This window comes from Solanum dulcamara, chromosome 11, assembly GCF_947179165.1.
Source record: "Solanum dulcamara chromosome 11, daSolDulc1.2, whole genome shotgun sequence".
NCBI classification, from domain to species: domain Eukaryota; kingdom Viridiplantae; phylum Streptophyta; class Magnoliopsida; order Solanales; family Solanaceae; genus Solanum; species Solanum dulcamara.
The window spans coordinates 53,884,650-53,896,951 of record NC_077247.1 but is presented as its reverse complement, the minus strand read 5'-3'; the positions used below and the strand labels follow the sequence as shown (position 1 = coordinate 53,896,951).

The 12,302-nt window shown below is 29.8% G+C and overlaps 1 protein-coding gene across 1 annotated transcript; it reads left to right on the top strand.

Annotated features, from left to right (window-relative positions):
* Positions 1-6,087: 6,087 nt before the first annotated feature.
* Positions 6,088-7,435, top strand: LOC129874420 (uncharacterized). The gene has a single exon (XM_055949707.1). The coding sequence runs from the start codon at positions 6,304-6,306 to the stop codon at positions 7,051-7,053; it is 750 nt and encodes a 249-aa protein (XP_055805682.1). The 5' UTR covers positions 6,088-6,303; the 3' UTR covers positions 7,054-7,435.
* The last annotated feature ends 4,867 nt before the right edge of the window (positions 7,436-12,302 follow it).

Here is a 12,302-nt window from a genome sequence, read left to right as displayed (position 1 = left end):
TCCAAAAATGCAAAGACATTGATGCCAAGTGCAGGACGAAAAGGATAGGTTAAAAGAAACCTACCCCTCCATCCAAATTTAAGTGAGCGGTGTTTGATCATGTTTTATTGTGAAATTTAAAAAATATAGTTTTAACTTTCAAAATAAGAATAATATTTGAAAATTGAAATTGTGTTTGACCATGAATAAATTGGAGTGATTTGCCAAACATGTTTGGATCCGAAGTTCAATTCCAAAAAAAGTAAAAAATAAATCTGAATTTGATTAAGCACCAAATTTAAAAAATAAAAAAAGATTTTGAAATTTTATTATATTAAATTAATAATATGTGTAGTCCTTTTAATTTTATGATCATAACTTTATAATATTAAATTAAAACAATTACTAAACATAGAATGAATCACTTTTTTTTTTTTTGAGACGGACCAGAGAAAAGGGAAATAAGTCATTTGAAGTAGAAAAGAGGGAGTATGTGCTAGGTTATGGCATCTTTACTCAAGCAACGTGGCATTAACACAATATTGCTCTTTATTGTTAGTGGGGGCTACTCAGGCAAAGTTTGTCTTCGTCAATTAGTAATCATATTATTTGAAGTTTCTTGTCTCATGTGTTAATGTGGAAGAACAAGAGTAAAAGAACCTTTTTACTGTATCACACTTCGGAGAAGACAACGTTAATTGCTAGAAAAGAAGAAAAAACACTTTAGGAAGAAAACTGATTCCACATTAAATCACCACAATAACTTATTACTTAAATATGTTTCCTTCCTAACGAGGTCAGGTCAGCCCATAAGAGCGATTCATGATCCAGACAATATATAACAATATTCTCTTTCTAAGTTTTGATATTTGCGAGGACATTTTCAGTGTTAATGTGGTATGGAAATAAATTCTTGAAGCTAGTTCGATGAGAATTGTACAAATCATATTAAAAAAATCATACATTCGTTATTGTGGAACTTTCACAGCAACTCTATGTATCCCATGTAGTCATTTAACGGTAATTAAAAAAAAAGTAACAAGAATATATTTAAAAATCTAAACGGATAATGTTACGAGACATGAAATTTAAGATATGTCATTATCAAAGGTGTAAAGGGTGCATGACACATACAAAATATTCTCTTTCTACCCATTTATGTGATGTTTTTTGACTAATTGCATAATCTAAAAAGAATAAAAAAAAAAAAATAAGTTATAAATATTTATGTAATTATAAATAATTTTTTAAAATATAAAATAAGAAATTAAAAATTACATAAATTGAAATAAAAAGAATATATCCATTTAGACCCGTGAACGTACGGGGCAAATCAAGACGCACCTACGAGGCTTAGCCGAAAAACGTTGGGTGTTTAGAAATTAGAAGCATTGCAATGGTGTGGAATTAGATTCGAGACAAGTCCCCTTCCATTATTGCTTTTGTAAACATGGATATAAAGAGTCACTTAACAGGGAAGGGTAATGTAGTAAGCAGAACAGGAACATTAACAAAAAGTACTCCCTTTATCCCAATTTTTAAGACATAATTCTAATTTTGACAGTTCAAAATTTTTCTTTTTTGATTATGAAAATTTAAAGTATGTCTGGAGACAGAAAATAGAATAAACAGAGAGGTGGACTGGTCAAATGGGTTATAGAGGTGAGAATGAGATTCATGGATGGGAAAGTGATGGACGTACCATGGGATTCAGAGTTCCCCTGCACCAGTTAACGCGCAAATGGTGCTGCCATTTTGCCGTACGGATCTCTCCTCCCTCTCTAGTCTCTTCGCCTTGCACTTGCACTCAATGTTGGTCCCATTTTCCAATCTCTTAAATTTAGCCTCATTTGAGAAATTCATGTTACATTAAAGTAATTATATTTTACGCTAAAATAGCATTACTTAAAAACTTAATTTAGGCCTCATTTGATCAAGTTATTACTAGTAATAAAGATTTCTTTTGACCGCAAATTAATAGGAAAGTTGTGTTATTAATCATAATCATTTTCCCACTCATTTTCTTATCAAATTAGCCCATTAAAAAAACGCATAGTGAAAATCAGATTTTAACTTAAATACTAGAAAGATTTATAATTTTTTCTTGTGAAAACACAATTTCAATTTTTTTTTTATTGATTCAATAAAAATATATAGGAGAGTATATAGTCACTAAACAATTTTTTTTAATAGTGAGTTATACAGAAATAATAGTGCATAGATTGTTTTTTATTAATATTATGATTATTCTTCATTATTTCATCTCATCCATCAAACTCAATGAGTCCTTAATGAGCAAGAGCTTATTGTTTTTTTTTTCTTCTTCTAAAAACAAGAGTTTAAAATTAATGCATTGAAGAGGTATAAAGATTTACACAATCAGATCCTCATGTAATCAATCTCTAAGTTGGGATTCCACATGTATACCTATCTCCTCAAAAATCCAATGAGCACGCACATCGTATGAAATCATTGTTAAAATAGTTTTCTGCTTCTTCATGTTTGTAACTCCGATACATTTTTCAGTGAAATGATTTGATCGATCGGGAGTCACATATAATTTGTTTATTTTAAGTTAACAGAAGGGCACAATAATGTTATTCAAACATGGTCGTATATGTCATAAATACAGACTTGTCTTTTAATTTAAACGTCACTGTTGCATGTACCCTCCCGAGGCTCCCATCAGAGTCTGGTTAGGTTTCTTTCTTCAGTATCTAACCTCTGTGAAAAAATAATGTACCTAACTTATAAAAATAGGAAAAAAAAGAGCATTGAATTGTAGTAACATTAGGTGAAACAAGAATTGCTCCACCTAGTTGATGGATCCATAAGCCATAATCCCATAGAGTTCAAATCGTGGCAAAGTTTTATTGATTTCTTCCATATCGTCCTTCGGTATAGAGACCAAATAGGAAAGTGGAGGTTAAGGAACAATTGCCAAAATAGATTTCCGATAAAAAAAAAAAAAGTAAATAAATTATTGCAGTGTTAAACTGGAAAAAATAGTACAAGAATTGCAATAATACAACCTCGGTTCAAAATCGAACCGTAATCGATAAGTCAATCGCAAAATTGGCTTATTGGTATTTGGTAATTATCGAATAAATGGTTAGGGATTGGATTAAAATTTTATTATTAACGGCTTATTGGTGTGGAGGCGGATTATTCAATTTTTTGATCAGGTAAGCCGTTAACCCGTTAAGAATTACAATACTTACACTTTTATTTTAGATATATTAGCCTCATTTAATATTTTGCCATAATAAATAAGAGTAATTATGTGTTTTTTCTTTGTTAGTCCTAACTCCGAAAGTGCTTAACCCGTAAAACCAAGAAAACCTATATACTTTTCTATAATTATATATTTTGCCTTTAAAATAGAGAGCGCAAACTCAAAAAAGCACTAAAGTTTAAAAGAGGTAAGGTGTAAAGAAGCCTCTAACTCACTATATTTAAAATAGTAAAAAGAAGTCATCTCTTTTAGGGCCGTCACGGCTTTAAGACCACTAAAGCAACCGCTTGGGCCACAGATCTTTCAGTGCCCCAATTTTTTTCTAAAGTATATATATATATATATATATATATATATATATATAATATATATATAATATTTGTTTACTTTATTTAATGTGGAGTTCGCTGTAATAATTGGGAAATTGAATAGTATTTAATTAATTGTAGCATTTTTTTATGTAGCGACCTATTTTGTTAACTTATTTATATTTTGATGATTATCACGTACCCACATTACAATTCCAATATTTACCTTTTTTATTCCCCAATCAATTTTTATTATCTCATTATTGAACATTCTAACGTCTCCCAAATGGTCAAACCTTTTGCATTATGCAAAATCTATTGTTTTGTATTTATAAAAAGATTAAATTTATTTTTTGATGTATTCTTTAAATTTTAAGCACTGCAACAAATTCATACTAGTATCATTATATAAACTCTTTTTTAAATTTTGAGCTAGATTCTATTATTCTAACTTTATATTATATTTCTTCATTGAATAGTTTTATTATTAACATTCTTATTTCATAAGGTCTACGTATATCCAATTTTTTCGAGACTTCACTTGTAGGATTACATTGAGTATGTTATAGTTATTCAATTTATATTTGACAACTTAAACAAAAAAAAGCCTCTCTATGAAGTTTGGCTTTATGCCTCCGAACTTGTTGAGACGGCCTTGAATTCTCTTTTGTAAGGTGCGTTCATCGAGAAAAAAATGTACCATACTAATTAGAGATTAGGCGATACACCGCCTGATAACCATCCGATAATTACTAGTCTGTTATCGAATCAACTGATATCTTATAAGTTGGCTAGCATATTAATAAATTTAAAAATTGATATCCGCTAGATCAAATCGTTAAGTGAAATTATTTGCTCAATCCGTACGATAAGCAGTCCTAAATTACAACCCTTTTAACTTATGCAACCCGACTAGATGTATAACATGGGAATTCGAAAAAAAAGAAGTAAATTTTATCTATTTGCAGTAATAACTATTTCGCAGTTAGATGCAAACTTAACCGGTAAAAAGAGGATGAGGTAGATTTAAAATCATACAAAGTGAATAATTTTCAAAGACCTATGATCTTTTTGAACTAAACCATCATTAATTATCATACAATCATCATTTGTCGATCACCATTATTCTCAATAATAATCTATTGTTACCACCAATTATCAAACTACCAACAACCACAACCATCATATATGGAATTGCATGCTACCATCACCATATATAGGGAATTGCCAACATATATAGTTACCCATCATCATCGCTAGTCAACTCCTACCATTATCATCAGTAGTCGTTATTTTTCTTTAATATTTTATTAATATAATATTACAATATATAGTATTTTATATTTCTTAAACTTCAATAAAGATAATTTGTATGCATTCAAATGTTGATATAAAATCTTAATATTCAAATTTAGTCATCTAAATTTTGATTCAAATATAGATTAAGAAGGGGAATTATAGAAATTTTTATCTAGTCTAGCAAAGAATTAAAAATTCCAGTTTAGATTCTTTTTTTTTCTTCGTTTTGATTTGAAACGGAGACCAGATTAATTTCAGTACGCCACAACTTGTTGAGATTGTTGAGAACACAATTACAAATTGTCCAAATTTTGTGACTCTCTTTAAACACATAAGTTTTTGTTTTTTTTAATTTTTTTTCCAAAAATTATTCCTTTTTATATTAGAACAAAAGAAGAAATGTAACAGACGTAAGTATTAGAAATCAATAAATTTGATGAGCTTGAAGTGTCTGAAGAAACAGTGACTGTTTTCTTCAATTTTGCTGGCTAGAAATCAACACATTATTGACTAACTTAAAACAAAAAGATGAATCTACTCCTATTAAATTCAGAGTAAAACTCAAAGATACCCCTCTAAATCTTTTTTACATTTTTTCCATCATAATTATTGATGATATTTTTGTAAATAAATATTTTTATGCAAGACATGCTATTTTAAATACACTAAACCAAACAATGCATAAGAAATAATTCATCTATAATTAATGCAAGCATAACTAATACAAGCGACCCCTAAGTATGTTGCAAGTAATTTATCATAATTTACAAGTATAGCAAAAAGCGGGAACCTAAGCTGTTAAATTGAAGTTGTGATTATAGTAGTTAAAAAAACATGAATGAGTGCTTACACAAGTAAAATTCTTGGCAAAGATTATCAATTTTTAATGAAGTTTTTTTTTTTTAAAGTGTTAGGGCATGCTATACTATAGAACCGCAAAAAATAAGAGGAATGATCTTTTATGATCATTTACAAATTAAATGAAAGAAAATATTTTTTTTGATTTCTTATGTTTTAAAAATAAAAAATTTAAAAAGTAAACTTGTTATTAAAAGGACATGTGACTAAAAATAAATTTGCAAATCGCTGCCAAACCAAATCTCTATTTTGGAATCTCTGTTGAACACTTTGAATATAAAAATGTGTCTTGTGTCAATTATTTTATTTTATAGACCAAACACAACAGAATATTTTTGTTTTTCAATTATTTGCCGTCTGATTAAAACATAAATAGCTTCTTGCAAAATCGTATTGTTTTTTCCACGCATCAATATTACTACTACTCTATAAAAATGGCAGGACCTATTCATATAAAACGGTTCCACTGCTTGCAATAAATCTAAATTCCTCAGTCCTTTTCTCTTCTCTCAGTAAAATAAGCCAAACCGTCACTGCATATCTACTCATATTTCCTTTTGAATTTTCACAGAATTTTTTCTGTTCTTAATTAGATCGGCTTAACTTGTTTTCATTGCTCTTCCAATGGATGCTTTCGATTTTCGTACTGAAAAAATGGAAAACAGAGTGATTCTGATATTCCACAGTTTCAAAAGCGTTGCAAAGCTTTTTCGCATCGTTGAGCTTTGCGTTGGAGTTTTTGTGCTTTTATGGAGTTCTACTCGGTTGCCTTTTGTCGTCAAAATCTCCGGCGAGTATTTCAGGCAACTTATCTCCATAATACTTAGCCCTCTCTTCATTTTCCTTATAAGCAACGTCATCGTCCTCACTCTCTTCTTCAAATCTGGCCGATTCTCCGGCGATTCATCAACGATCTCAAATAACACCGAAACTGAGCTCTACGATTCATTCGTCGAAAAGGAAGAGTGCACCGGCAATTTCACCGCCGGAAACTCCTCTTCAACTCCGTCGCGGGAACAAACTGTTTATCAAGACAAACAGACTATACTTGAAGTAAATGCTCAGACGATTTCGGAATCAAACCGTTCCAAAGAAACAGAGACGGAAACTGAAAAGGATTTTTATTCACAAATTCCACGGAGAACTAAATCGGCGAAGTTTGAAAAGGGAAGTAACAAGGAAATATACGGTAAGCTCCGTAGATCGGAGACAGAGAAGTGCCGGCAAATCGATAATTCCGGTGATACGTCGGAAACGGTTTATCCAGTGGATAAATTAAGCAATGAGGAGTTTCAGAAAGCCATTGAGGATTTCATTGCTAGGCAAATCAAATTTCATCAGGAAGAGAAGTTGGCTATTGTTCTTCATAGCTAAACTTATAACGTATATTTCCTATTTACTGTATTATTATCCATTAAAAGAAAAATAAAAGTAAAAATTAAGAACATAAAAATATAATTAGGGGTTAATGTACAGAGGTGTAATGAATAATAGGAAGGAGGCGTAAATCTGATGGGGAAATAGGGGGACAGTGTGTAGCTGATCTGAGCCGTTGATATTTGCAGCGGATAAGAAGATTCAGAAATTCCCTGAATGTGTTGGCGCTCGCTGTTTTACAAGAGTGAGCTATGGTTATTAGGCTCAGAAAGTTAAAAGTGTGCTTTGCTTTTCTTTCTTTGTATTAAAATTAATTAATCAAGATGGAAAAAAGGTGGGAATGTATTCTCAAATTCCCACTTATGTTATTCTTCTTTTAGTACTATATTTTAAATTTCTTCTTTTCAGGTAATATTTCTCAAAAAATAAATAAATATGTTCTCGTGAAATTATTTTAATGTAAGCCTATGTAAAATAAACAAACGTTAGTCTTATGTTCGATATCAGCAAACATGCTAGATTTAAAAAGATAAATTAAACTAAGCTGGTATGTTCGGTGAAGTTGCAGATTTATAAAGGTCCCTTTGATATGAGATGGTCATATCAATAGATAAGAACTTTAAAAATTGAGCAAACACAAACGATGTCCGTTAATTAGCTAAGACAAGAGGGATTGCTTCCGTCTACGCCTTAACTTCTGGATTAATCAATTATAGCACCTTATATAAGTTGCTACAAAGCCTATGTGGAAGTGGAACAGCCGAACAGTTTTTTTTTTTTTTGAGGGGGGCGGTGAAATGTTCTAATATGAATATCTTCCAGGTAGTCTAATGTGCCTCAAAAAGGAAATAAAGAAAAAAATATTTTATTCACAAAACACTGGTGATATCTAATAGAAGTCCGCAGGGAAGTGATGGAATTATGATTGTGTTATGTCTATGGATAATTTCACCAATAGTCAATCATATTTTATTTTGTTTCATAAAATCAAAGTCACCAAATTAATTGTTGTAATATATTGATAGTTTTAATTAAAAATTAATAATTTAATTTGTAAAATAATAAAAATTGAGCTGACCACAAAATTTCAAATGATCATTTTTTTTATGAAGTAACGACTCTGGTGGGGTCACCTCGCATAATGTAATGGGCGATTGTACTAGTCGAACAAGTTCGCCTCAAAATAAAAACTTTTACTTCATAAAATCGGTCAAAATATACATGCGCTCATCTGTACATGAAGATTCTATTTACCTGATGGACTAAACTCAATGTCAGACCATCTTCAGACTTAAAAGCTCCTGCGTTACTGAACAATACACTTTTTTTTTTGGTTGATGCATATATATTTTGTAACATTTTATCTACCCCATGTTAACTGGACTTTAACTTGTTGAAGCTGAGCAAGTTAATTATAGTGTAAGCATTCACTAAAAAATGGGGCTAATTATAAATTGATCTACCATAAATTCAACTTTCCAATTTGGTTGACAACAGAAAATGTTGGACAAGCCAAGAAGTGAATGGTCATCACGTGAAAAGTTGGGCACGCCAAAATATTTGGAGAGGCACAAGTTGATATCTCTTCAATCTGGTCAGTATAATTATTACTTTTACTATTAGTATTAGTATTCAGGAGAAATCAGGGATTAATGAAAAGACTTTGACTAGAAATAATGTGGGTTCATTTGGATACGTTGAAAAGACTAATCATGGAACATATAAGCTCAAACACTAAAAATTATAGGTAAGGGACTTAATCATCATTAGGTTAGCAAATATTGTACTAATTATCCCTTTTCACCGCCATCATTGATATCCACCCCCACTCCCACCAAAAAAAATGACGAAAGTCTAGGCGTACTATATGACATACAATTATAAACATTTTTCTTTTGGAAAAATAACTTTTTAATTACTTCTCTCCCTGTACATTTAACTTGTCAATTTTTTCTTTTGCATTCTCTTGAAACCAAATTACTCCTTCGGTTGACTTTTACTTTCCACTATTTAAAAAAAAACACTTTTACTTTGTTATTTTTCATTTATCAAGAAAAGTTAATTATTATTATTTTTATATTTTACTCTTAATATTAATTACTTGTTCCTTAAATTATTTTTCAAATTTTAATATTAACCATCAATTAATAAAGATAGTGTGGTAAAATAATAATATAATCATTATTCTCTTAACGAATATGTCAAGTTCAAATATAACAAGTAAAAGTAAACGGATGAAATATAAATAAAAAAGTTATATAGATTAATATACTTTTATGCATTTTTTAAATTTTAATTATTTCTTGCTTTTACTGTATTAATCTCTTCTACATTTGTTAGAGTCGGAGTATAACATAAAAAAAATATAAGGAATACAATCTTTATCTTATTTTTAGAGAACATAAAGAGTCATTTTTACTCTTTAAAGACTCATCATTGCCAAATTAGTTTCACAAATAATTAATTTTTGCAATCATTTAGGTAATCAAATTCTGCTACTATACCGAATTTTCACCCCATAGGCTACCCCCACTTTAAGATGGCTGTGCTTTGAACTTTTTGGAAAAGAGAATTCCAAATATATTTAAAAAGAAATAAAAGGAAATGAAGAAGAAGCAGCTTTTAGAGTATTCTAGGGCAGTATTTAGTGATCCACGCGTTGATATAATCTTTTTCACTTTAATTATCTCCGTAATCTCTGTTCTAAAAGAGCCACTTTTACACTTTTTTGTAATTAGTGATTAAAGAATCTTTAATTACCGACGCATTGGAATTTCTTCTGCTCAAACTTTTCTTATAAAAAATGGAAATTAAATTTCTCTTTTCCTAATAGTTTTGGGAGACAACATGATTACAATTCCACCAAAAATTGCATGTGTGGAATTTCTTTAGTAGTAGTTATAAGATGGATATCTCGTTGGTTAACAGAAAGAGTTATACACTTTAATTTTTGTTATTGCAAATGGGCAATATAATTATACTGTTTCCGTGGTCGTATGCCAAACACTTTTGAAGTTTGCCCCATTTTTCTCTTTTCCTTCTTTTAAAATCCATGTGCTTTGGAGGGAAAATAGAAAGTATACATACTTATATCTATGAGCTTTCATTTCTAGGGAAAGTATGAAGTTTGTGTGTGTATAATATATATTGATAATGGCCACAAGGGTCGGTGCAAAGAGATATTGCCACTAGCTCGAGTTTTATTTATTTTTTTAAAACTTGAAAACTGAGCTTTTGAATTAATTGTGATTTTTGGAATTTGAAGTTAAGTTTGTATATGTATTTACTTGATTATTATTTCCTTTATGTCATATTAACTTAATTTGTAAGGTATGTACACTTATTAAAAAAACATTCAAGAACATAATTTAAATCATATTTTTCACTATTATCTTTTGTGAAATCATAAATATAATTTTATAGGTAGTGTAATTTATCTTCTAAAACAAATTAATCAAAGGAAAGGGCAAATATGCAAAGAAAATTCAAACATCAAGTCATCTTAAATTTTGAACAATTCAATTATTTTGAACAATGAAAAAAGACCCAGAAATTTGGTCAATATGAAATAGAGAGTAATTTTTTGAGGGAAATTCAAAAATCTAGCTTTTGTGAACTTGAATATTGGAGTATTAATTCTTAAGGTCTTGAAGATCTTTCTAGACTTTTCAGGAATTAGGAGATGCATGTGTTCGGGTATTCATTGGTGATATACTGTTAAATTGAGATAATTACACAAACATGACATCAATCATGAAGAATCGGATGCTAACTGAATATAGTTACTGGAGAAATATTGAAAATTTGCATCAATTAATAATATTATCATTTGCATTGCGATCAATGTTCTTAGGAGTGACTCAATTGAAATAATAAAACTTGTCGAAATAAGTTCTAATTCTACCTCTAATATCTTATCTGAATGCAGAGAGTTACTCCGGTAAATAGGGCTAACGAAAATCCAGCATGAAATTAGAGAACAAAACAGGGTGGCTGACTTGCTAGCAAGGAGAGGAAGATGCTTGGAAAAGAAACCACTTTTTGAAGAATGGCATACAACGCCAAATGTTGTTTTTGAAGCAGTTACTATTGACAGACCCGATATCTTGGGAAAGCCTAACAACCCACCAGCTTGTATAATAGAAACTAACCTACCATCTGTATTTCCATCCGTAATTCCTACTACTACGGCCCATGCTAGCAGTAATATGGCCACTTCTGATGTAATGATGCTAATCTCATATATAATATATAGTTACCATCTTTACCCAAAAAAAGAAAAAAAGAGTGTTCATTGTTCGGTTTGAGTTGATTTTTATTGAAAGATAATCAAACAAATTAAGTCGATTTTTCAAATAGTATAATCTAAGGAAGCAATCAAACTTTTGCAGTGAATCGATCTCAATAGACGTCTCAGTCTCACTTACTTGAACAAATGTGTTAGCGGCTCCTTGCCAATGATAATAAGAAACAAATAAATATATGCCTCTACTTACTAGATGCTGCAATACATTGAACATTCGTTCTTTGTATATTTTGTTAACTTAGACCCAAAAATAAAAAATAATATTTATTTATAAATTTTCAAATATATGTTTAAAATTCTAAATTTCAAATATTATTTGTATAATCTATTTGACTCGAGGTTTTCAGTTATTTTTACTTAAATTATTTAATATTATAAGTCAAACCTAAAAGATGTGAATTTTTTTCTTTATTTTAATTTGATTTTAATTTTGTTGGATTTGTCGATTTCTAATGAACACCCTAAATTTCTATAAATGCACATTTTCTATATATAAACAGTGTGTTAGTAGAATCATACTTCTTACATAGTAATGGTTTTTGATTAAATAAATCCATAGGGTAACTAATTCCCCAGATGCGTATTACCAGTTCGCACCATCTGACCAAATCTATGTAAGATCATTACTTTTCCATTTTCTACCTTCTCGATAGTATAGAACAATTTCTTTTAACCCACTTTTTGGGGATTTCTACTTTTGAAAATATCCCAACTTGATTTTGATTTTTTTTGTTTGTTAGATGACAGTCTATATAAAAACCCTGATTCTAAACACATAAAAATAATCTAAATAATTTTGACATGAGTAGACACATAGTGAGAATTCAAGTTATATACATTAACATGTTAAATTATAATATTAGTTGTGATAGCGTGTCAATTACTATTGTTATAAATTTGGGAAAATTTCGTAAATAACCATTTTAATAAATTTAATTAG

Coding starts and splice junctions, on each gene's coding strand:
- LOC129874420 (XM_055949707.1), top strand. CDS start 6,304: ATGGATGCTTTCGATTTTCGTACTGAAAAAATGGAAAACAGAGTGATT.